The sequence below is a fragment of the Podarcis gaigeae genome, assembly GCF_964106915.1.
Source record: "Podarcis gaigeae genome assembly, chromosome: 15".
Lineage (NCBI taxonomy): Eukaryota > Metazoa > Chordata > Lepidosauria > Squamata > Lacertidae > Podarcis > Podarcis gaigeae.
Window position 1 is genome coordinate 43241274 of NC_139692.1, and position 22014 is coordinate 43263287.

The window sequence follows — 22014 nt, forward strand, 5'->3', positions numbered from 1 at the left end:
AGCCACACGCAAAGCTAAAGCTTAACCACGTATTGCCCCTGCTTTTCTGAACCGTGATGAATTGTTCTTGACTGTAGTAAACAAACCAGCCTTCCCCAACTTTTAGGTCTCCACAGCTGAGGTTATTATGTACTGGGTGCGAAACCAGGGTTTGAACTGGATTTGCAAAGTGTGGTTTTTTGTGGCTTAAGCATTTGGTGCTAGCGATGCTTTATTATTTTAGTGTCTGATGCTGTATTGTGTTTTTACTATTTTTTATTGGGTGGAATTTAATCACTATTATTATTATTATTATTATTATTATTATTATTATTATTATTAGGTGTGACTGGAAACTTTGGTGAATGGTCACAGGAATCGGACGAGAAATATTCAAACATAAAATCGGCATCGGAAACCCACAAAATGCTCACAATTGTGTACAGAGATGAAACTGTAACTTGAAAGACAGTGTATAAGTGGTTTAAGCGTTTTTGTGAAGGGCGGCAAACCATCGAAGATGACCCTCAGTCTGGCAGACCGTCAACGGGCAGAACAGTGGCAAATGTCAACACAGTTTGTGAGTTATTGATGCGGGATCGGTGTTTGTCCGTCTGATGGCAGAAGAACTGCAATTCCATATGAAATCATTACTGGGGTTACTGAGTTGTCCCACCCTCCATATTCTCCCAATCTGCCCCCCCCCCCCGATTTATTTCTTCTTCCAAAACTGAAATCTTCACTGAAAGGGCACAGATTTTCCAACATTTCACACCTCCAAGCTGCTGTGACGAGGGAACTGAAAGCAGTACGAAAATAGGACTTCTTCAGATGTTTTCAACAGTTCTACGAACGTTGTCAATGGTGTATTGTATCAGAGGGGGCCTACTCTGAAGGTATGTAAGGTATGCATGTTCAAATATTTCTCGCTGTCCAATTTCTGTGACCATTCACCAAACTTTCCGGTCACACCTTGTATTATTATTATTATTATTATTATTATTATTATTATTATTATTATTGATCTAGCCTGGGTTTATGAGTTTGGTGCTGGCCACAGTTTATGTGTCTGGTGCTAACCATGATTCATGTGTTTGGTGCTAGCCACAGTTTACGTGTTTTATCCGCACCAAAACTACTGAGGACACCTCCACAACAGAACTAAAAGACTGGTGGTGGACACACAGGAAGCCAAGGACCAGAGAAAGCCTACGGGTAACTCACCAGCTTCTGGAAAAGGTGGCCAAGCACGACACTGCTGTCCCAGTTCTGGACCTGGGGCCAAAGGCTGTCATAGAACTCCTTGTGGATCTCATAGATGTCCTGGATCTTGTAGAAGATGGTCTCGATCTGCTGGATTGTGAGGACAGGCTGGGAGGTGGTGGCTGTTGCTTTCAGGGGCTTCATGGGCTGGAGTGAGCCAGACACAGAGAAGAGGAAGCATCAGAGAAAGAAAGTTAAACACTGGGGACCCCCCGCCATATTCTTGTGAACCAGCCTTGCAAAGAAAACCAGCCGTGGTGCTTTGAACCTACACTTTGCCTCCATGGTCAGAGGCAGTAATTCTTCCGAATACCACACATAGCACTAAACCGTGGCTTGCTTACACCATGGTTTGTTTAACAAACCATGAGTTAACCATGAGCGGTCCCACAGACGATAAAAAAACACACACCATCTGTACGCTACCTTAAGCTCTCTGGAGGAAAAGGTGGGGTACGAATGTGATTAATTAAAAAAAGTAAAAATAAATGAATATATACAGTGGTACCTCGGGTTAAGTACTTAATTCGTTCCGGAGGTCCGTACTTAACCTGAAACTGTTCTTAACCTGAAGCACCACTTTAGCTAATGGGGCCTCCTGCGGCTGCGGCGCCGCCGGAGCACGATTTCTGTTCTTATCCTGAAGCAAAGTTCTTAACCTGAAGCACTATTTCTGGGTTAGCGGAGTGTGTAACCTGAAGCGTATGTAACCCGAGGTACGACTGTATTACCGGACTATCCTGAACACCTCCACAGGCGTTTTAAAAAACAAACCAGCTCCCCACAGAGCACAGTGGCCCTTTGAAATGTCAAGAGGAGTACTTCGCGAGCTTCCCCATTGCGCCAGAATATGGAAGGGGAAGCTTCCCGTGGGCCCAGGCGGGTGTTGCGAAAGGCAGAGCTGCTGTGACTCGGATGCCAGGCTCTCAGGAGGAAGCTGGAAGCTATAAATAGGCCTCATAGGGACACTTTCGAGATGAGGCCACCAAAAGGAAGCTGCAGAAGACGTGGCCGCTGTCTCGGGACGTCTGCTCCAGCCAGAAACATGCGGAACTCGCAGCTGCATGACGCGGCCATCTCCACCGGCTTGGAGCAGGCTCTTTCCTTCTCAAGCAAGGAAGGGAAACTTTGGGTCTCCAGTTATTGCTGGCCTACAACCTCCATTCATCCCCTTGAGCGATGACCACCCTGCCTGAAAGGGCTAAAGGGAGGGGAGAGGGCTGCGGCGGTGCTCAGGACGTGCTTGTTTGTTGTTTACCTATAACACAGCCGTATCTTGAGGACCACCTATCCCCCTAAGAACTGGCCTGGACTCTGTGCTTGTCAGCTGAAGCCCTTCTCTACATCCCTCCTTGAGAGGTACGGAGGGTGGCCACACAAGAACGGGGCCTTTTCTGTGGTGGCTCCCCAACTGCACAATGCTCTCCCCAGAGAAGCTCACCTGGCATCATCATTACATGTCTTTAGACACCAGGGGAAAAACATTCCTCTTTACCTAGGCTGTCGGCAGCCAGCCTCTTTTGGTGTTTTCCACTGGCCGGGAAGGATCTGTCCTCGTCTCCTCTCTGATTCCCAACCTCACTTCGCCCAACTAGCCAGGCGTGAGTTGGGTTGTTCCTCCCAGCTATTGGCCTCCTCTTCACCAGTGGTCCAGCACCGAGGGCCTTCTGGCGGTTCCCTGTCAGCGAGAAGCCAAGTTACAGGGAACCAGGCAGAGGGCCTTCTCGGTAGTGGCACCCGCCCTGTGGAACTCCCTCCCACCAGATGTCAAAGAGAACAACAACTAGCAGACTTTTAGAAGACATCTGAAGGCAGCCCTGTTTAGGGAAGCTTTTAATGTTTGAGGCATTACTGTATTTTGTTGGAAGCCGCCCAGAGTGGCTGGGGAAACCCAGAGTGGCTGAGGCGTACTCACCAGCAATAGTGCTTCGAGCTGGTTGATGTACATCTCCTCACTGGCCAGGAAATCCTTTAGGACCAACCTCCGCATGTCCACCCCCTTCCCAGCATCTTGTCCACCCTAGAAGAAATAAGATGCCACATGTTAAAAGGTGAGCGGAACCAAGACTCAGCTCCAAAGATGATGGTGATGATTGTGTCTCTGAGCATGCAGAGACTGATTTTTCCTCACACTCCCAAGTTGGAGAGTGCAATTGTTTTTTAAAAAATTGTATTCCCTTGCAACTCCACAACCCCCCTGTGAGGTAGGTTAGTCATAAAGGCAGCAACCTGGCCCTGTTTGCCCAGTTGTGTGACCAAGGCAGGATTTGAACACAGGACACCAAGGACCAAGCAATGACACACGAAGTCCAGTGGCTCAGTGACAGAGCACCTGCCTTGAATGCAGAAAGTTCCAGGATCAATCCCCACTGGCAACTCTAGGTAGAAGGAAAGACACCCACCCACCCATCTGAAACCTTAGAGAGCTGCTGCCAGTTAGTGTGGCCAGTACTGAGCTAGACAGAGCAATGTTCTGACTAAGCTCAAGGTGGCTTCCTAAGTTCCCAGCACCCTGGCTAAGATGGGGAATGTTGCATTTACCTGGGGGCTAAGATTTGCATTTCATGGGTCTAAGTCGAGGATGGGGGGGGTGTGGTCCTCCAGACATTGATATACACCAACTCCCAGCAACCTCCATAGCCAAAGACCAGGGGATGATGGGAGTTGTAGTCTGGTAATGTCTGGGGGACCACAGATGTTGCCATAGCTTGTAGAGCAAAAAAATGAAGACAGCCCAGAGGGTTGATCGCCAAGGGTCCCAAATTCACACAAGCCGCTTTCAACACCCCCCCACGGAAGAATGACAAGATACTATTTTCAAAAGGAAATGCAATTTGCCTCTCACAGAGACATTTCCTTGAGACAACATAAACCTGAACATAATGACTGAATTGCACATTTACCTTGAGGTCCATGACACGATCTGGGAAATGCTATTTATTTATTAGATTTTTAAAATCCAATAAGTCCAACACACACACACACACGGTATTCAACAGTAAATACACAGAGCTTGAAGCAGTTCATACCATAATTAAAAAAGCAGCACCAGCCAAACAATTTATCCTGAAACAAATAACGATAATGGAAAACAACTGAACCAGGTTTTTAAAAACCACCTAACTAGAATCAACAAGATCAGACAATTAACATCCCCTAACCCATGGGTAGACGAACTAAGGCCTGGGGGCCGGATCTGGCCCAATCGCCTTCTAAATCCGGCCTACGAACGGTCCCGGAATCAGCGTGTTTTTACATGAGTAGAATGTGCCCTTTTATTTAAAACGCATCTCTGGGTTATTTGTGGGGTACAGGAATTCATTCATTATTATTTTTTTCAAAATATAGTCCGGCCCCCCACATGGTCTGAGGGACAGTGGACAGGCCCCCTGCTGAAAAACTTTGCTGACCCCTGTCCTAACCTGTGAAAGGAATGCCAGGTGAATGGTGGCAATCGGAGGTGAAAATTTGGTACTCAGTGGTTTTCAACCAGGGTGCCGTGGCACCCTGGGGTGCCTTGAATGATGGTCAGGGGTGATGCAGGCAACACTAGCCTCTGCCCCTCTTTCCCTTCCCTCCCTCCTCAGATGCCTTCTCATGTCTCTGCCTCCCAAAGGCTTGCACAGCGAATGGTGCCTCTGGGGCTGGCCATGGGGTGCCGGTTGCTAGGAGCTGAGGCAGCCTCAGAGTAAGCAAGTAGTAGTAGTAGTAGTAGTAATAATAATAATAATAATAATAATAATATTTTATTTGTACCCCCGCCCATCTGGCTTGGTTTCCCCAGCCACTCTGGGTGGCTTCCAACAAAGATTAAAAATACATTAAAATGTCACACGTTAAAAACTTCCCTGAACAGGGAAGTTTTCTGAATGTCAGGTAGCTGTTTATCCCTTTGACATCTGATGGGAGGGCGTTCCACAGGGCAGGCGCCACCACCGAGAAGGCCCTATGTAACAGTGTGAGTGAGCCCAGCTAGCCAGTCCACCAGCCCTTACTGCTGGGAATGGACAGACACGTCCCAGGCCCCTGTGGGGCAGTGTGAAGGGGCACCTCTCTTTGGGGCAGCTCAGGGACCAGGGGCAACAGCAGCGGCTGCCCAGAGAACCCCCAAGGATGGGAGAGAATAGGCTGAGGGATCACTCTATCAGGGATGGTGTTCAGAGAGGCGGCTGGTTCTGCAGGCAAAGGGTGACGTAACTGTGCCTCACAGGGGTGCTGCAGAACAATATAGCTGGCCAAGGGGGCTGTGGGCTTAAAAAGGTTGAAAACCTCTGCATTATTCCATTACCTAGTGGGTTTTCCTTCTAAGGAGTTCAAAGATGTTTTCCGCAATCATTCTCCCATAAGAGCAGGCCAGTGCGGTCACACACACACCCCACACAGTTTTGTAAGGAGCTGATTTAAGGCCACCCACGGGAACCTGTGGCAGAGGTGAAATTTGAAATGGGGACCCTCTTGGCTCTACCTCTCCAGGACACAGGGGCGGAGGAAGGGGGGGTGCAGTGGGGGCGAACCACCCTGGGTGTCTTCGGTGAGGGGGGGTGACATTTGGCGTACCTGCGACTCCCAAGCCTGTGCCGACTTTGCCCCCAAAGGCTCCCAAGACTAACCAATATACTGCTTGAGTGCATATGGAGCCTCTAAACCATGGATTCCTAGAATTGTGGCTTGCAAGATCCAAATAATATGATAAAATTCACAATGGTAAACATTAATGGCACATTTCTGCCAAAACATTCTCTATTCTCACAGTCTTAAAATATACTTTTTAAAAAGCAGGGTGCCTCTGAATACCACTCACTGGTAGTCACAGGGAAGGAGGGTCGCTGCTGCCATATTCGGGTCTCGCTGTGGGGCTTCCCTTTGTGGCATCAGTGAAGATGCAGGAGGCTGGACCGGATGGGACCCCCTTCTGGCCTGATCCAGTGGCCAGGCTTCTCTGACACTCTCAGGTTAAAATGCCAGTGGCAGAATAGCTCATTTCGAATGCCTCCTTGCAGAGACGCTCGTTTTGGTTCGCTTTGCATTAATTGCGGTTCATTTGCACTGTAAACCCTCCAGGTGACGTACTACTACAGAGGCTGCTTTTATGCGTCCACCAAACAAGCGGTTATCGCTGGGTGGTGTTGCTTGGGAAAACAAAGCAGGTACAAATGAGGGCAAGTCATAGGAATGCCGGAAGTGGCCTTATGGGGAGTCAAAAGCCAGTGCTCCATCTAGGCTCAGGGTTGTCGACATGGACCGGCAGCAGCTCTCTAGGGGGCACTCAGGCGGGGGGCATTCCCAGGCCTACCTGGAGAAGCTGGGGACTGAACCCAGGGTCTTCTGCTTGCAAAGCAGGTGCTTTGCCACTAGCTGCAGCTCTGCCCCTAAAAATGAAACAAGACTCCAGTCCTCATGGTTCTGAATCAACAGCTGATTTAAACAGGGGAAGCCTCCACATCGGACCGTGAGACCATCTGCCACAGTGCTGTCTACACCAGGGGTCTGCAAACTTTTTCAGCAGGGGGGCCGGTCCACTGTCCCTCAGACCTTGTGGGGGGCCGGACTATATTGGGGGGGGGGGGATGAACGAATTCCTATGCCTCACAAATGACCCAGAGATGCATTTTAAATCAAAGCACACATTCTACTCATGTAAAAACACACTGATTCCCGGACAATCCGTGGGCCGGATTTAGAAGGCAACTGGGCCGGATCCAGCCTCTGGGCCTTAGTTTGCCTACCCATGGTCTACACCAGTGGTTCTCAACCTGTGGGTCCCCAGATGTTGTTGGACTACAACTCCCATCATCCCTGAGCTCTGGCCTTGCTAGCTAGGGATGATGGGAGTTGTAGTCCAACAACAACTGGGGACCCACAGGTTGAGAACTGCTGGTCTACACTGACCGGCAGAGGCTCTTCAATGTTTCAGGCAGGCGACAAGCCCAGTGGGCCTACCTCACAAGGTTGTTGAGATAAGTAACAGAAACGGAGGCAGAGCAATCAACCCCACTAGTTTCCCCTGTGCTCCTTGGAAGAAGGGAAGGATATAAATGCGAAAGAGCCTGACAAACAAATCACCTTTTTTTCTTGTTGCTTTCCAGCAGTTGGAGAGCTTTGTTGTCACTTGTCTACATTCGGAGGGAAAACCACTTAAGATCTCACCGTCCTCAGGCGGCTCCAACGTGGGGCCTGCTGGGGCTCGACTCACTCTCTCTCCCGCCCCCTTCCAACCTCCCATTCACTCGGTGCCGCGGGCACCCCACGGATCCAAACCCTTTCCCCCCAGCCAATAGCACGACACAAAGAGCCTGAACGCCCGATGGGCTGCCAGCCTGGGCCTGGCAGGGCTGGACTCACACATCACAAACACAGAGGAGAGGAAAGCACACACACAAGTCAAGGGAGCTTTCAGCTGCTGTACACAAACGGGCACATTCCCAACCCAGGGAAGAATAAATAAATAAATAAAAACCTTCCACTCCACTCCCAGGACTTAATTTGTGTGCCTGGCACCAAAACTTCCTGTAAGCTGAGCTTGTCAGCTCCAAAAGGGGAGCTGGTGGAGAGGCCTGCAATTACTCAGCAACGAAACAACAGCAAAAAGAAATGCTCTCTGCCCATGCTCAGAGGCAAGCCATCGTTGCCGCAACACTCCCCCAGCCACCCAAAAAAGCCTGAGGCTTTGGCACTGAAAATCATTTATTTTCTTGGAGAAAGATGAACGTCGTGCTCAAATTAAGCCCTTGCATCTGAGCAGGGCTGTTCCAAAAGCATAGGGGGATTTAGAAATGGAGAGGGTTAGTTTTAGACAGCAACTGTTGAAGGGGAAAGAGAAAATAGCAAGGCACAGAAATATATCGGCTCCAGCCCAAACAAGCAGCCTTATCAGGCCCCGCTGACCTCCAGCTTTCTGCAAACCCCAAACCCTTTTACCTCCAGAGGTGGGAGGACCAGGCGGGGATAAAGACAGACCTGGAAGCCCTTGTTGCTAAGCTCACACAAATCGCCAACATCTTGTTCCCAAGAGGCCCCCAAATCCTGGGAAAACCCTGGAATTATATCAAGCAGGAGCGAGAAAGAGAGACTATGGCAGCATTTTCACTCACCCGATCTCCAAGCCACAAGAGTGCCTCTGGCCATATACAGGTATTATTATTATTATTATTATTATTATTATTATTATTATTATTACAATTCCCTCCATCACAGAACAAGGTGGGATTGAAGAGGCAGGACGTCCAGCAACACCTTGAAATCAGCCACCCCTTGGGGGCACCTCTGGGGAATCGAGTGAGGGGCTGAACCCACAGCAAAAGCCCTCCTCCCCATTTTATTTATTGCATGAACAGCAAACTGTCGTCTCTTGAGGAGCTCCAAGCAGCGTACGCAGTTCCCCCCCCTCGCTTAGCCCCCACACCGAACCTGCGAGGTAGGCCGGGCTCAGAAGCAGCAAGTTGCCCCAAATGGCCACAGGTTTCGTGACCGAGTTGGGATTTGAACCCAGGCCCAAGCCTGGCACTCTAGCCGCTGCACCAGTATGGGCTCAATCCCAGTGCAATGCCCAACTTAAGCCTTTAGTGGCCAGGCTACTGGGTCCTTCTGCCCCCTTTGGAAGCCCCCGTGCCAGTCCCGGAGGACCAGGCCAACACAAAGAGCCCGCCTCACCCCAACTGCGTGCCCACCTTCTCTGAGGCCGGCGAGCAGGGGGTAGCCGGCCTCTCCTCTTCCTCTTCTTCAAGGACCTTATCGAGATAGCCAATGGCTTCCTCTTCTTCTTGCATGGCTCCCCGGGCTGTGGGGAGAAGTCGGCCCCCCTCAGAGGAGCCAGGGGGCAGCCAGGCCTGGCATCGCCGCCTGGCACGGCCTCCTTCCGAGGAAGAGAGCCATTCCCGGGCACCGCAGCCTGGGACGGCACACGGCACACACCCCAAACGCAGCCCGCACCCTTTTTCCAGCCGAGGCAAAGTCTGCGGCCAAGAAACTCAACTCCTGTGGGAAAAAAGCGAAGGAGGAGAAGCCAGGAAACAGGAGGCTTAGCTTAACCCCTTCCCTGGGCTGGCAGCAAGCATGGCTCCCGTCTCTTGGTCTTTTCTTTCGGCCGTCCTTGCCCAACCTTGGCGCTCGTCCAGCAGACAGGAAGTGCCAGCCTCGCCTGCTGGCCTGCCCTCCGTAGGTGGGGAAAAGGACCCTCTCTCCGAGATACCCACGCCTGGCAAAACGAGATATATGTATATATTTTTAAGAAAAAGAAGGAGGTTGTTTCTCTCTCTCTCTCTCCGGTGCCAAGAGAAATGGGGAAAGTTCGTGGGAAGGAACTCCCAGCACTTTGAGGAAGCAGCTTTTTTTCCGTGGTGCAGGAGGGCGGAGAGGTGGAAGAGGAGGAGGAGGAGGAGGCTAAATACACCCCCTCAAAAAAAACCTGGAGGGGGGGAAAAAGCACAGACACAAATGCCACCGGGTGGTTGGAAGAGGGAGGAAAGATGGATGGATCCCAAACTTGCAGCCGTCCCATTTGGACGAAGCAGATGTAGAAATCACCTGCAAAAAAGCAGCTAAAAACTACTGTCCCCAACCGCAGGACGGCCTCTCAGGAAGGAAATGCAACTGTCCCAGCCACAACACTTCCTAGGCTGGGGCTCGTTTTTTTTCTCAGCCAAAAGATGGGGCTGACAACCACAGCCCGCCTCGCAAGGCTGTTGTGAAGATGGCCAGAGGTTGTGTGCAGAGCGGGGAACAACAACACTTGAGTTCCCTCAGGGGAAAAGACGGGGGTATGAATGAAAAAATAAATACAGTGGTACCTTGGGTTACATATGCTTCAGGTACATACGCTTCAGGTTACAGACTCCGCTAACCCAGAAATAGTGCTTCAGGTTAAGAACTTTGCTTCAGGATGAGAACAGAAATTGTGCTTCGGCAGCGTGGCAGCAGCAGGAGGCCCCATTAGCTAAAGTGGTGCTTCAGGTTAAGAACAGTTTCAGGTTAAGTACGGACCTCCGGAACGAATTAAGTACTTAACCCGAGGTACCACTGTATAAGAATTGTAATAATTGGTTAATGGAGAGTTGGGGAAAGGTCCTTTCTGTAGCAAAGTGTTAGGGCAGGGGTCAGCAAACTTTTCCAGCCGGGGGCCGGTCCACTGCCCCTTAGACCTTGTGGGGGGCCGGACTATATTTTGGAAAAAAAAATGAACGAATTCTTATGCCCCACAAATAACCCAGAGATGCATTTTAAATAAAAGCACACATTCTACTCATGTAAAAACACGCTGATTCCCAGTCCGTCTGCAGGCCGGATTGAGAAGGCAATTGGGCCGGATCCAGCCCCCGGGCCTTAGTTTGCCTATCCGTGTGTTAGGGGAATGCAAGTCAGTGTGTCTCGGTGGTTAAAGTGCCAGACTAGGGTGAGAGAGGCCCAGGTTTGAATTTCCACCCAGCCCCAAAGTGAGTTGGGTTACTGCAGGCTGGGTGCTCTCTACCTCGCAGGGTTGTTGGTGAGGGTTGTTTTTTGGGGGGAGAATGACCTAGGCTCTCCTGAGGGCCTTAGGAGAGGGGTAGACTATTGCTCTAAACGACAACAAACAAATATTTCTGGCTGCAATCTATGCAATAATAAGGAAGAAAGGGGAGGGGACACAGGACGTCTCGGGATCTTGAAATAGTTTTTAAAGCTGCAAGAAGGACCGGCATTGACAGCATCCCACTGGCTCAGGAGAGTCACAAAAATGTATTTCCAGTTCTGCCTATGCAGGCTTCTGAGCCACACAGGACTTTTCTTTGGCCCAGGTGAAGAGTCCTGTCGGATGCTTAAGCCTGCATATGCATTTCCTAACAAACACAGAAGAACTATAAGACTGCAGATGGGTGAGAGGGGGAAACCACCCAGACAGATGGGAATCCCTGCTAGCTAGCGGCCCCCTGGAAAGGGCATCAGGGCCGACACAGCTGTAGAGACCCAGAAGCAGCAAGGGAAAAAAGAAGCCTTCTCATCTGCAACAAGGAAGAAAAAGGGGAAGCCGCAGACCACAGAGTTTGCATAGGAGACGCGTTCTGCTGCTCTGGGGAGCTGGGGGGGGGGGGGAGAGAGAAGAACCGCCTTCTTTTCCCACCGCCTCTGAGCAAATATACTCCTTCCTGGGCAATTTCACTCCCTGCAAAAATTCACAAGTCCATCTTGACGAACCAGTGATCTTGTGCAAAATTAAACTGCGCTACTAAATGGGTTTTTATATTGTGCTTTAATGTTGTAACCTCCTCTGGGAACTTAAGGTGAATACTACTACTACTACTACTACTACTAATAATAATAATAATAATAATAATAATAATAAGTGTTTGGGCAGGGGAGATTAAATTCTGCACCCGGGCAGTCCAAAATCCAGCCACTGTGGTGCCGGAGAGGATCGATCCTAATGCCAGGAAATCGTCGAGTTAAGCTGAATGTTGGAGGGTTCAGGACAGACAGAAGAACCTCCTTCTTCATGTGGTTAACCTATGGAACTCCCTCCCACAGGAGGCAGCGATGGTGGCCAACCTGGAGGGCTTTTAAAGAGGATGAGACAAATTCACGGAGGAAGAAAGGGATATTAATTTGATGCTGAATTGATTTTAGAATGAATTTTAATTAATTGATTGTGGTTTTATGTAAACTGTGTTACTTTTACTGTTGTTAGCCGCTCTGAGCCCGGCTTCGGCTGGGGAGGGCAGGATATAAATAAATTATTATTATTATTATTATTATTATTATTATTATTATTATTATTATTATATTGATGGCTATGAGCCTGGATGGCTATGCGCTGCCTCCACACTCAGAGGCAACGGTGCTTCTGAAGACCACAGGAGAAATTGGCCTGATCCAGCACGCTCCTCTTATGTCCTTGTGCTGGACATGGAGCTGGGAAGGGGCAGAGAAAACTCAGCTTCAGCTGCTCAGTCTCTGCCCGACAATCGGCTTCTCTCAACCTAGCCTGTGGCCTACCTCACAGGGTTGTCGCAAGAGAAGCGGGGGGAGAACAGGGCACACGCTTTGGAGGAAACCGTAATAAAGAAATGCAAAAAGAGCAAGCTGCCGCCCAGAAGCACAGAGTTGGGGAGCCCCTCAGAGGTCCTCTAGCCCACCCCTGTCAGCCCCCCGCTTAATACAGGACGCAACCACAGCAGGGTTCAAATCCACACCCTGCCGTGAAGGTTTCACCAGGTGACCTTGGGCCACTCGCTGCCTCTCAGCCAAAACTATCTCACAGGGTTGTTGTGATTCTGCCTAAACACCTCTAACTAAATCCCTGTAAGTCACACTGCAATTAATTTTTGCTTATTTTATTTTAAAACCATTTTTATCGTTTTTCAATCAAACAGTAGACTTACAGGAAAACCGGCACTACCAGTGCACCAGTGTTATCGTTTCCTTGCAATACGCTTGGACTAACGTGAAATATAACAGGTTATCAAGTAGGCTGTTTGTGTGTTTGTACACTATTTTGCCTCCTTCGTAGTAATTTTCCTGAACAGAGCCATCAGCGATGCAGCAGGATCCTCCGGTCCCTCTGCCGGCCATTAGGCTTTCTCTAGAATCTATTGACATCCATAAGGGCTAGAAACGTGATGTTTTGGACAACAATTCCCATCTTCCCTGACCACTGGTCCTGTTAGCTAGGGATTATGGGAGTTGTAGGCCAAAACATCTGGAGGGCCAAAGGTTGGGGATGCCTGATCTAGTCCAACCCCCTGCAATGCTACAAAAACAATTAGCCACAATAGTTTTAAAACATTCAAAAAAAGCAATAAATTAAAAACAGGTTAAAACATGCTTGAAATCACACAAAAACCACATTTAACATAATGTGCAGTTTTACCTGCCCCTTAAGGAAAGGATTTGTGTGGGGAATAGGGGGGGGGGGCAGGAGAGGCAGAGCCGGGTAGCGGAGGGAGAAGAGAGAGCACAGTCAGGGATAAGTAGTAGAGATCCTTTTAAAAAAAAAGCACAGCAAAGACAATGAGGACTAGAGACTTAAAGCCAAGACAAAACTGGGAGAAGGAGCCAGCGCAGGGAATATGAAGGAGTAGGTGACGGTCATGACGGGGGCCTCAAAGCCAGCCACACTTTCCACCCAGGACAACGTGGGAGGCTAAGAGTTAACCGCAAGGGAACGGGAGGATTTGTGGGTTTTAAGGCTTGCAAATCCCCTCAGCTATGGGGCCTCAGCCTCAACAAAGGCAAGCTATTTTCCGTGTGGGTTGCAGGGCTTTCTTCTGCATGCTCCCCACAGCAAAAACCCTGGTGCTGCAACACACACACACTCAAACACCCACCATACTGAATTTTGATTCTTAAATCATGTATGAAGAAAAGCAGATATATGGGGGACAGGTGTCGCCTTTTCTAATCAGAAACCTTAAAAAAAGAAAAAGCAGTGTGGTAGCTCATTATGGCCACCAGGTGGGGCAAGGAGCCCAGATCACAGGAAGTTGGTGCCCTCCTAACTTGATTTTAAAATGAAGACCTGGCAGAAAGCGATTTCCAGGGCTAGGAAGCTGCCTTATACCATCTACCTCAGTATTGCTTACACTAACTGGCAGCAGCTGTCCAGGATTTCAGGCGGGGAAATTCTGGTCCTCGTGCTATCCTTTAAAATAAGGACTGATTTTAAAGAGACGCTGCTTTATACTGAATGAGAACCTGAGTCCACCCAGCTCACTATTATTGCCCACACGGACAGGCAGCTACGTCTACAGCCCCACTAGGAGATACCGGGAATCAAACCTGGGACCTTCTGCATGCAGATCAGGTGCTCTGATGCTGAGCTCTGGCCCTGCCTTGCCTTCCCAGGTAGCAGGCCGTGAAAGAGGCCTCTCTGCCCAAGGCCTCGGGGCCAGTTGAAGAAGAGGAAGAGGCAAGCACTCAAGACCAAGAGGGTACCCTCGTACTGCAGCCTTCAGCCCCCATCGTTCTGCCCGGACACTGAGGTCCAGCGCCGAGGGCCTTCTGGCGGTTCCCTCACTGCGAGAAGCCAAGTTACAGGGAACCAGGCAGAGGGCCTTCTTGGTAGTGGCGCCTGCCCTGTGGAACTCCCTCCCACCAGATGTCAAGGAAAGAAACAACTATCTGACTTTTAGAAGACATCTGAAAGCAGCCCTGTTTAGGGAAGTTTTTTAATGTTTGATGTTTTATCATGTTTTTAATATTCTGTTGGGAGCCGCACAGAGTGGCTGGGGAAGCCCAGCCAGATGGGCGGGGTACAAATAATTTATAATAATAATTCATAAAATCTATGACAGATCATAGAATCTTAAGAGTTGAATGGGACCCAGGGGTCATCTAGTCCAACCCCCTACAATGCGATGAAAACAATTAACCACAAAAGTTTAAAATATTCAAAAAATTAAAATAAACAATAAATGAAAAACAAATTAAAACGTGCTACATTCCAGATAACTGGGTAGCCTTGCCAAAACAGAAAGGTTTTAATCAGGCACAGAAAATACAGTAAAGTTTCCCGCCTGGTGTCAATGGGCAGGGAGTTCCAAAGGGCAGCTGCTACTGCTGCAGTGGACGATGGGAGTTCTTACAAATGCAGAACGGGTATTTTGTAACAGATTGAAGCTGTTGAGGGAGCATGAAACTGCTTATGGTAACCGCACTCTGTCGGGTGGGTCTAGGAGGAGAGGCTTCCCAGGCGCTGGCCAATAGCACCCTGCAAACGTGGCTCTGGTGCCGTTCCGTAATAAGATTTGAGATCATATTTCCACCTCGCCTGCCTTTCACAACATGCAAAGCAACTTTGCAAAGTCCTTTACACCTCCACAACACCTTATCAGTTCTTGGGTTTTAAAAATGCAAATATCCCACAACCTGCTCCAGCACGAGAGAATCGCCGAATTAGACACATTCAATAAATAAAACAAACACAGCACCAACCAGGTTTTAAAGATGGGCCTGCTTCTCCCATGCTCAAATTTAAACAGCAAAAAGGGGGGGTCACCCATCACGTCTGCCCCCCACCTCCACAATCTGTCCCACAAACATGACTTCTTCACACAGAACATAGTTAAAACTATGGAACGCCTCTCCCAGCAGGGCTGGAAAATTACTGCCTGGAACCCTGGACAGCTGCTGCCGGTCAGTGCGGACAATACTGAGGTAGATGGACAAGCAGCCTGACTCGGTAAATGTGAAGCACTTTCAAACACCGTACGCTATCATAGCAACGCCTAATTAACCATCACCAACAGCAACAACAAAGAGGGGGGAAATGGCATTTTTGGCCGGACCCCCAGCCACTTACCACAGTCCCCAGTCCATCCGCTGGGGTGGGCGAGAGGCTCTCGCACCCGTCTCCGCCGTTTCCACCCTCTTGGCTGCGGGCGCTGAGCTGAGGCGACATGGTGGGTGACTCGTCGATGTAGGGCATGGTCTCCGAGCCCCCAGGGGGCGCCTTGGGCTCCTCGTTCCCCTCAGCGTCATAATCCTCCATGCCATAGTTGAAATCTGTCAACAGAACCAGAGAGAGAAGGCCGGTCACTCAAAGTCTGACGGGGAGCTCTGGGCAAAGATGGCAGCAAGTCTAAGGAGCGCTGTGTATTGTTTTCATTCATTTATTTACTTATTGCATTTCTATCCCACCTTTTTCACGAAGGAGCTTGAGGCGGCATACAGTGGTACCTCAGGTTACATATGCTTCAGGTTACATACGCTTCAGGTTACACACTCTGCTAACCCAGAAATAGTGCTTCAGGTTAAGAACTTTGATTCAGGATGAGAACAGAAATTGTGCTCCAGCGGCGCAGCAGCAGCAGGAGGCCCCATTAGCTAAAGTGGTGCTTCAGGTTAAGAACAGTTTCAGGTTAAGAACGGACCTCCGGAATGAATTAAGTACTTAACCTGAGGTATCGCTGTACATGGTTCTCCCATTCCACATTTAATCCCACACAAAAACCCTGTGAGGTAGGGATAGAGGCTGAGAGGCAGGTTCTGTGGCCCAAGGTCACACACCCAGTGAGCTTTTTGCCCAAAAGGGGATTCGAACCCATGTCTCTCCCAGATCCTAGTCTGACACTCTAACCGCCACGGTGGTGCAGCACTATTGCCAGGATGTTGTTATTGATTTGTCACCAGATTCTGTCTTAAAGTTTTAAGTGTCTATTCACTTATCGCATTTATAAATTTCAAATTTATTGTCGTACATTGTTTTAAATGTTTGTTTTCCTTCTGTTTTTTTTTTAATAAAATTTTTATTAGGGGTTTTTACAGAATAAAGTACAAAGACAATAAACAACCTTACTTTTATCTCAACAGAGTTTCATAACTTCTTTGGACTTCCTCGCATCTCCCGCTGCCATTTTCATCATCATAGATTTTTTCCATGCAATTTATCATCTAATTTGCAAATTTTATAACCACTTATTTAAATATAGTCCTCTGCAAATTAATTTCTCTTAATCTCACTTTACATCCCATTCCGATCCGATTTTGTGGTGGCCAATTATTTATGATCAAACATCCTACTTAACTTTCCACCAAATCACAGTATTTTTGTAAATAAGTCTTAAATTTCCTCCAATCTTCTTCAACCCTCTCTTCTCCCAGGTCTCGAATTCTGCCAGTCATCTCAGCCAGTTGCATATAGTCCATCAGCTGCATCTGCCATTCTTCCAGAGTGGGTAGATCTTGAGTTTTCCACTTCTTGGCGATAAGTATCCTTGCTGCTGCTGTTGCGTACAAAAAGAATGTTCGATCCTTCTTTGGCACCATCTGGCCGACAATGCCCAGGAGGAAGGCCTCTGGTTTCTTAAGGAAGGTATACTTAAATACCTTTTTCAGCTCATTATATATCATTTCCCAGAAGACCTTCACCCTGGGACAAGTCCACCAGAGGTGAAAGAATGTTCCTTCATTTTCCTTACATTTCCAACATTTATTGTCTGGCACATGGCATATTTTGGCAAGTTTAACTGGGGTCATGTACCACCTATATATCATTTTCATTACATTTTCCTTCAGAGCATTACATGCCGTGAAGTTCATCCCCGTGGTCCACAACCTTTCCCAATCCTCAAACATAATATTATGCCCAATATCCTGTGCCCACTTTATCATGGCCGACTTAACCATTTCATCTTGTGTATTCCATTTCAACAGCAAGTTATACATTCTTGAGAGTACTTTAGTCTTAGGTTCTAACAATTCTGTTTCCAACTTCGATTTCTCCACCTGGAATCCTAACTTTTTATCCTTTTTAAAAATTTCTTGAATCTGAGCGTAGTGTAACCAGTCTCGCACTTTGTCTTTCATTTTTTCCAAACTCTGCAATTTCCAATTATTGCCCTCTTTCTCTATTATTTCCCAATATTTCGGCCATTTGGCCTCCATATTGGGTCTTTTTCGGGCCTTAGCCTCCAGAGGTGATAGCCATCTTGGAGTTTTATTTTCCAATAGGTCTTTGTATTTTGTCCAGACATTAAACACTGCTTTCCTGACAATATGGTTCTTAAAGGCCTTATTGATCTTAACTTTGTCATACCATAAGTATGCATGCCAACCAAATGCATTGTTAAAACCTTCTAAATCTAACACATCAGTGTCCTCTAGAAGTAGCCAGTCTTTTAGCCAGCAGAAAGCTGCGGCTTCATAGTACAACCTTAAGTCTGGCAGGGCAAAGCCCCCTCTTTCTTTCGCATCAGTTAATATCTTAAACTTAATTCTGGGCTTTTTGCCCTGCCAGACAAATTTAGAAATATCTCTCTGCCACTTCCTGAAACACTCCGTCTTGTCCACAATTTGCAATGTTTGAAACAAAAACAACATCTTAGGCAATACATTCATCTTAATAGCAGCAATTCGGCCTAGCAAAGAAAGCTTCAATTTTGACCAACTGTCCAAGTCTCTCTTAATTTCAGACCAACATTTTTCATAATTGTCCTTAAATAGACTCAGATTTTTTGCTGTTATGTTTACCCCTAGGTACTTTACTTTTTTAACCACAGTTAGTTCTGTTTCTCTCTGAAACCGTTCTGACTCTGCATCTGTCAAGTTTTTTCCCAACACCTTAGTTTTCTGTTTATTTAGTTTGAAACCCGCTACCCGACCAAAGTCCTGAATCAATTGTAACACTCTTTTTGTGCTAGATTCTGGCTCTTGCAATGTCAAAACAAGGTCATCTGCAAAAGCTTTAAGTTTATATTGTTTCGCTCCGATCTGAATCCCTTGCACCAACCGGTCCCCTCTAATCAAGTTCAAGAGCACCTCCAGGACAGAAATAAACAGCAAGAGGGAAATCGGGCAGCCTTGTCGTGTCCCTTTTTCAATCTTAAACTCTTCTGTAACCACATTGTTGACTATCAGTTTTGCCTTTTGTTCTGAGTAAATCGCGTCAATCCCATTTTCAAAACCCCGCCCCACTCCCATTTCTTTTAAATTCCCCTTCATAAATTTCCAAGAGATGTTATCGAAGGCCTTCTCCGCGTCTATAAAAATTAAAACTGCTTTAGTGTTAATATTTGTTTGCAAAAGTTCCAAAATGTCAATAATGTTCCTTGTATTAGCAAACAAGTGTCTTCCTGGGAGAAAGCCTGCCTGGTCTTTATGAATTATCTCATTTAAAACTCTTTTGAGTCTTCCTGCCAAAACGTCAGCAAATATTTTATAATCCACATTTAAAAGGGAAATGGGACGGTAGTTCTTAAGTTGTGTCTTTTCAGTTTCTGATTTTGGTATCAATGTGATGAAAGCTTCCTTCCACGATTCAGGCGCCTTCTTTCCCTCCATAATTTCATTGCTGACCTCCATCAGTGGTTGAATCAAATAGTCACTTAATGTCTTATAATACTTGGAGGTCAAGCCATCTGGCCCTGGAGACTTGCCCAGCTTCATATTCTGAATGGCATGTTCTATCTCTAATCGTGTTATTTTACTATTCAGGAGTGATCTATTTTCTTGTGATAGTTTTTTAAGTCCATTTTTCTCCAAAAATTTTGCAATCTCTTCCTCATTTTGTGGCCCTTGAGTGTATAATTTCTTAAAATATTTCTGGAAACATTTTCTAATTTCCACCGGGTTCTGAATATATCTTCCTTCTATTTCCAAATTTGTTACTATGTTCAACTTTTGTCTCTTCTTCAACTGCCAAGCCAGCAGTTTCCCACATTTGTTAGCCGATTCAAATGTTTTTTGTTTCATTAATTTAATCTTCCATTCTATTTCCTGATTTATCAGTTTGGAATATTGTGCCTGATGAAGTTTAATTTCTCTCAAGATCGGCTGTGACTTCGGGTTTACTCTTAGTTTCTTCTCTAACTCTTTAATTTTCCCCAAAATCTTATCCTTTTTCTCATTTTGTAGTCTTTTCTTTATGGCGTTCTGTTGTATCAAGAACCCTCTCATCACAGCTTTGCTTGCGTCCCAGATTGTTCTTTTTTCCACAGCAGTGTTCAAATTTATCTCAAAGTAGTCCTTTATTGTTTTTTTGGCCTTCTTAATAATCTCCTGATCTCTAAACAAGTTGTCATTCATCTTCCATCTAAAGGAGCCGGTTGGTAATAATGTCATGTCCATTTTCAACGCGTTATGATCGGAGCAGGTCTTTGGGCAGATTTCCACTTTCTTCACCTTAGGAGCCAGACCTCTAGAAATCCATATTTGGTCAATTCTTGTCCAAGTCAGTTGGGCTTCAGAGAAAAATGTTCCTTCTTTCCCCAAGGGGTTCTTTGTCCTCCATATATCAATCCAGTCCATGTTGTCTGTCATTTCGAAAAAGGTCTTTGGTAGTCTGCCATCTTTAGTAACCTTTTGGCTTTGTGACCTATCCATGTTCGTTGAAACGATCCCATTCATATCTCCCATCATGATGATGTTATCATAGTCCAGATAATCCAGCATAATCTCATGCAACTTCTTGTAAAATTCTGATTTCCCTTCATTTGGAGCGTAGATTCCTAATATCAAAATTTTCTCTCCTTGGTGCTGTATTTCAATTGCCAAAATTCTTCCATGTTCATCTTTAAATAGAAATTTTGGTGAGAGGCTCTCCTTTGCATATATCACCACTCCTCTCTTCTTAACTGAATCCGAAGATATAAATTCTTGGCCTAACCTTTTATTTACCAATATTTTTCTGTGGAGCCTAGTCACATGTGTTTCTTGTAGACAAGTAATGTCTAGTTGCTCCTTTTTTAATATGTGAAAGATTTTCTTCCTTTTTTCCGGGCTGTTACAGCCATTTATGTTCCAGCTTAAAAGTTGCAGAGACATCCTGGATGGATCTGTTTAGTTTCCTTGGGATGGTGTTTTGTTCTGTGAGTCTTCAGGGTTCTGAGGTACAGGTACCTGTGGTGGTTCAGGCCCTGAGGGTAGTTCAAGTCCTTTATGAAGGTCCTCTCCGTAGGCAGTCAAAAACTTATCCCTATCTTCCAAAGTTCTAATTTTAATCTTCTTCCCTCTAAAGGTAAAAGATAATCCTTGGGGAAAGTCCCACCTAAAGATGATTGAGTTGCTTCTCAGCAGTTTTACTAAGTCCAAATATTCAGATCTGAGGTCCAACAGCTGTTTAGGAATGTCCTTAAAAATCTCAATTCTTTTGTCCGAAATGTTCAGGGATCTTCCGTAGTGCAGGCCCAAAATCTTGTCCCTTTCCTCCTTTGATCTCAACGTAATCAAACAGTCTCTGGGCTTTTCTCTCTTTGTGAGTCTTCCAAGTCTGAAGGCTGACACAATTTTAAAGTCTTCCTCCTCTAGACCCCAGAACTTGGAGAATTCTTTGGTCAAAAACTCAGCTAGATTACCTTCTTCCACTTCTGGTATCGATCTTATCCTTAAGTTAGTCTCCCTGTTCCGAAGTTCCAACATAGAGAGGTAGGTCTGGTGTTCCCCAACCTGCTTGCTGAGCGGCCTTACTTCTTTTTCCAACTCTCCCACTCTTTGGCTGGTCTCTTCGGCCAGTTTCTGATTTTCACCTGCAGCCTCCTTCAGTTGTCCGATTGCTTGTGCATTCTGTGCAACTTGCCCAGATAATTTGTTTAGAGTTTCTGTATTAAGGTCAATTTTCGCAGTTTGTTGGTCAACTTTCCTGTCCAAAGACTCCAATTTCTCAAGAATTCTCTCTAATACAGAACCAGATCCTCCTGAGGCCATCTCTTCTAGTTGTAATTCCTCAGTTTCTCCCTCCCCTGCCTGTGACAGGGAGGTAGCTTTTTCCTCCGAGGGCAGAGTAGGCACAGATGATCTGCGTGTTTGTGAGGCTGCAGTTAAGGTTGTCAGAGTTGTTTGTCTAGTTCTTAATCCCTTTCTTTTTGCGCCACTCATTCCAAAGTTATCTAGCAGTCAAGGTCAAGCTGAGTTGTTCCCATGAGAAAGCTACGGCCCAGGTGGTAGCAGTCAAACAGAGGGCCGGGAAATAGAAAGTAAAACAATGTTTTTGTTATAAATCCTCAATCCTCTAGGGGGAGCATAAAATGTCCTAAGAAGAAGAGTCCATTCCAATCATACGAAATCTGAACCAATACTTAGGGATCTTCACAAAAGTAGTTTTAGCAGAGTTGGTTTTAGGTTTGCCACAATATTTCAAGTTGTGCTTACTGGAGTTCCATAATGCAAGAACGTAACCATTCTGAACTCCCTCAGACTGTCTCAAAGTTTAAATACAATGTGTCCAAATTTGCAGTCTGACAGTTCTACTGCTCAGGCAGTTCTGACACCTGGGCTTCTTAAATAAAATTGTAATCCACAAAGAAGAGAATATATAAGTCCTGATAAAAGTCCAAAAATCAGTTGCTTACAGTCTTTAAGGGGATTGAA

At 46.7% G+C, this 22014-nt stretch overlaps 1 protein-coding gene across 3 annotated transcripts in view; it reads right to left on the minus strand.

Annotated features, from left to right (window-relative positions):
- ABR (ABR activator of RhoGEF and GTPase) overlaps positions 1-22014 on the minus strand; it is a 123916-nt gene that overhangs the window by 55177 nt on the left and 46725 nt on the right. For 2 of the 3 annotated variants that reach the window (XM_083715052.1, XM_083715053.1), the window contains exons 2-4: positions 15512-15714; positions 3158-3262; positions 1204-1389 (exon numbers count right to left, since the gene is read on the minus strand). In XM_083715052.1, coding sequence (XP_083571178.1) covers positions 1204-1389; positions 3158-3262; positions 15512-15714 — 494 coding nt within the window. Of the gene's footprint in view, positions 1-1203; positions 1390-3157; positions 3263-8909; positions 9543-15511; positions 15715-22014 lie in introns of those variants that run through there. The other variant, XM_083715054.1, reaches the window with a different exon arrangement.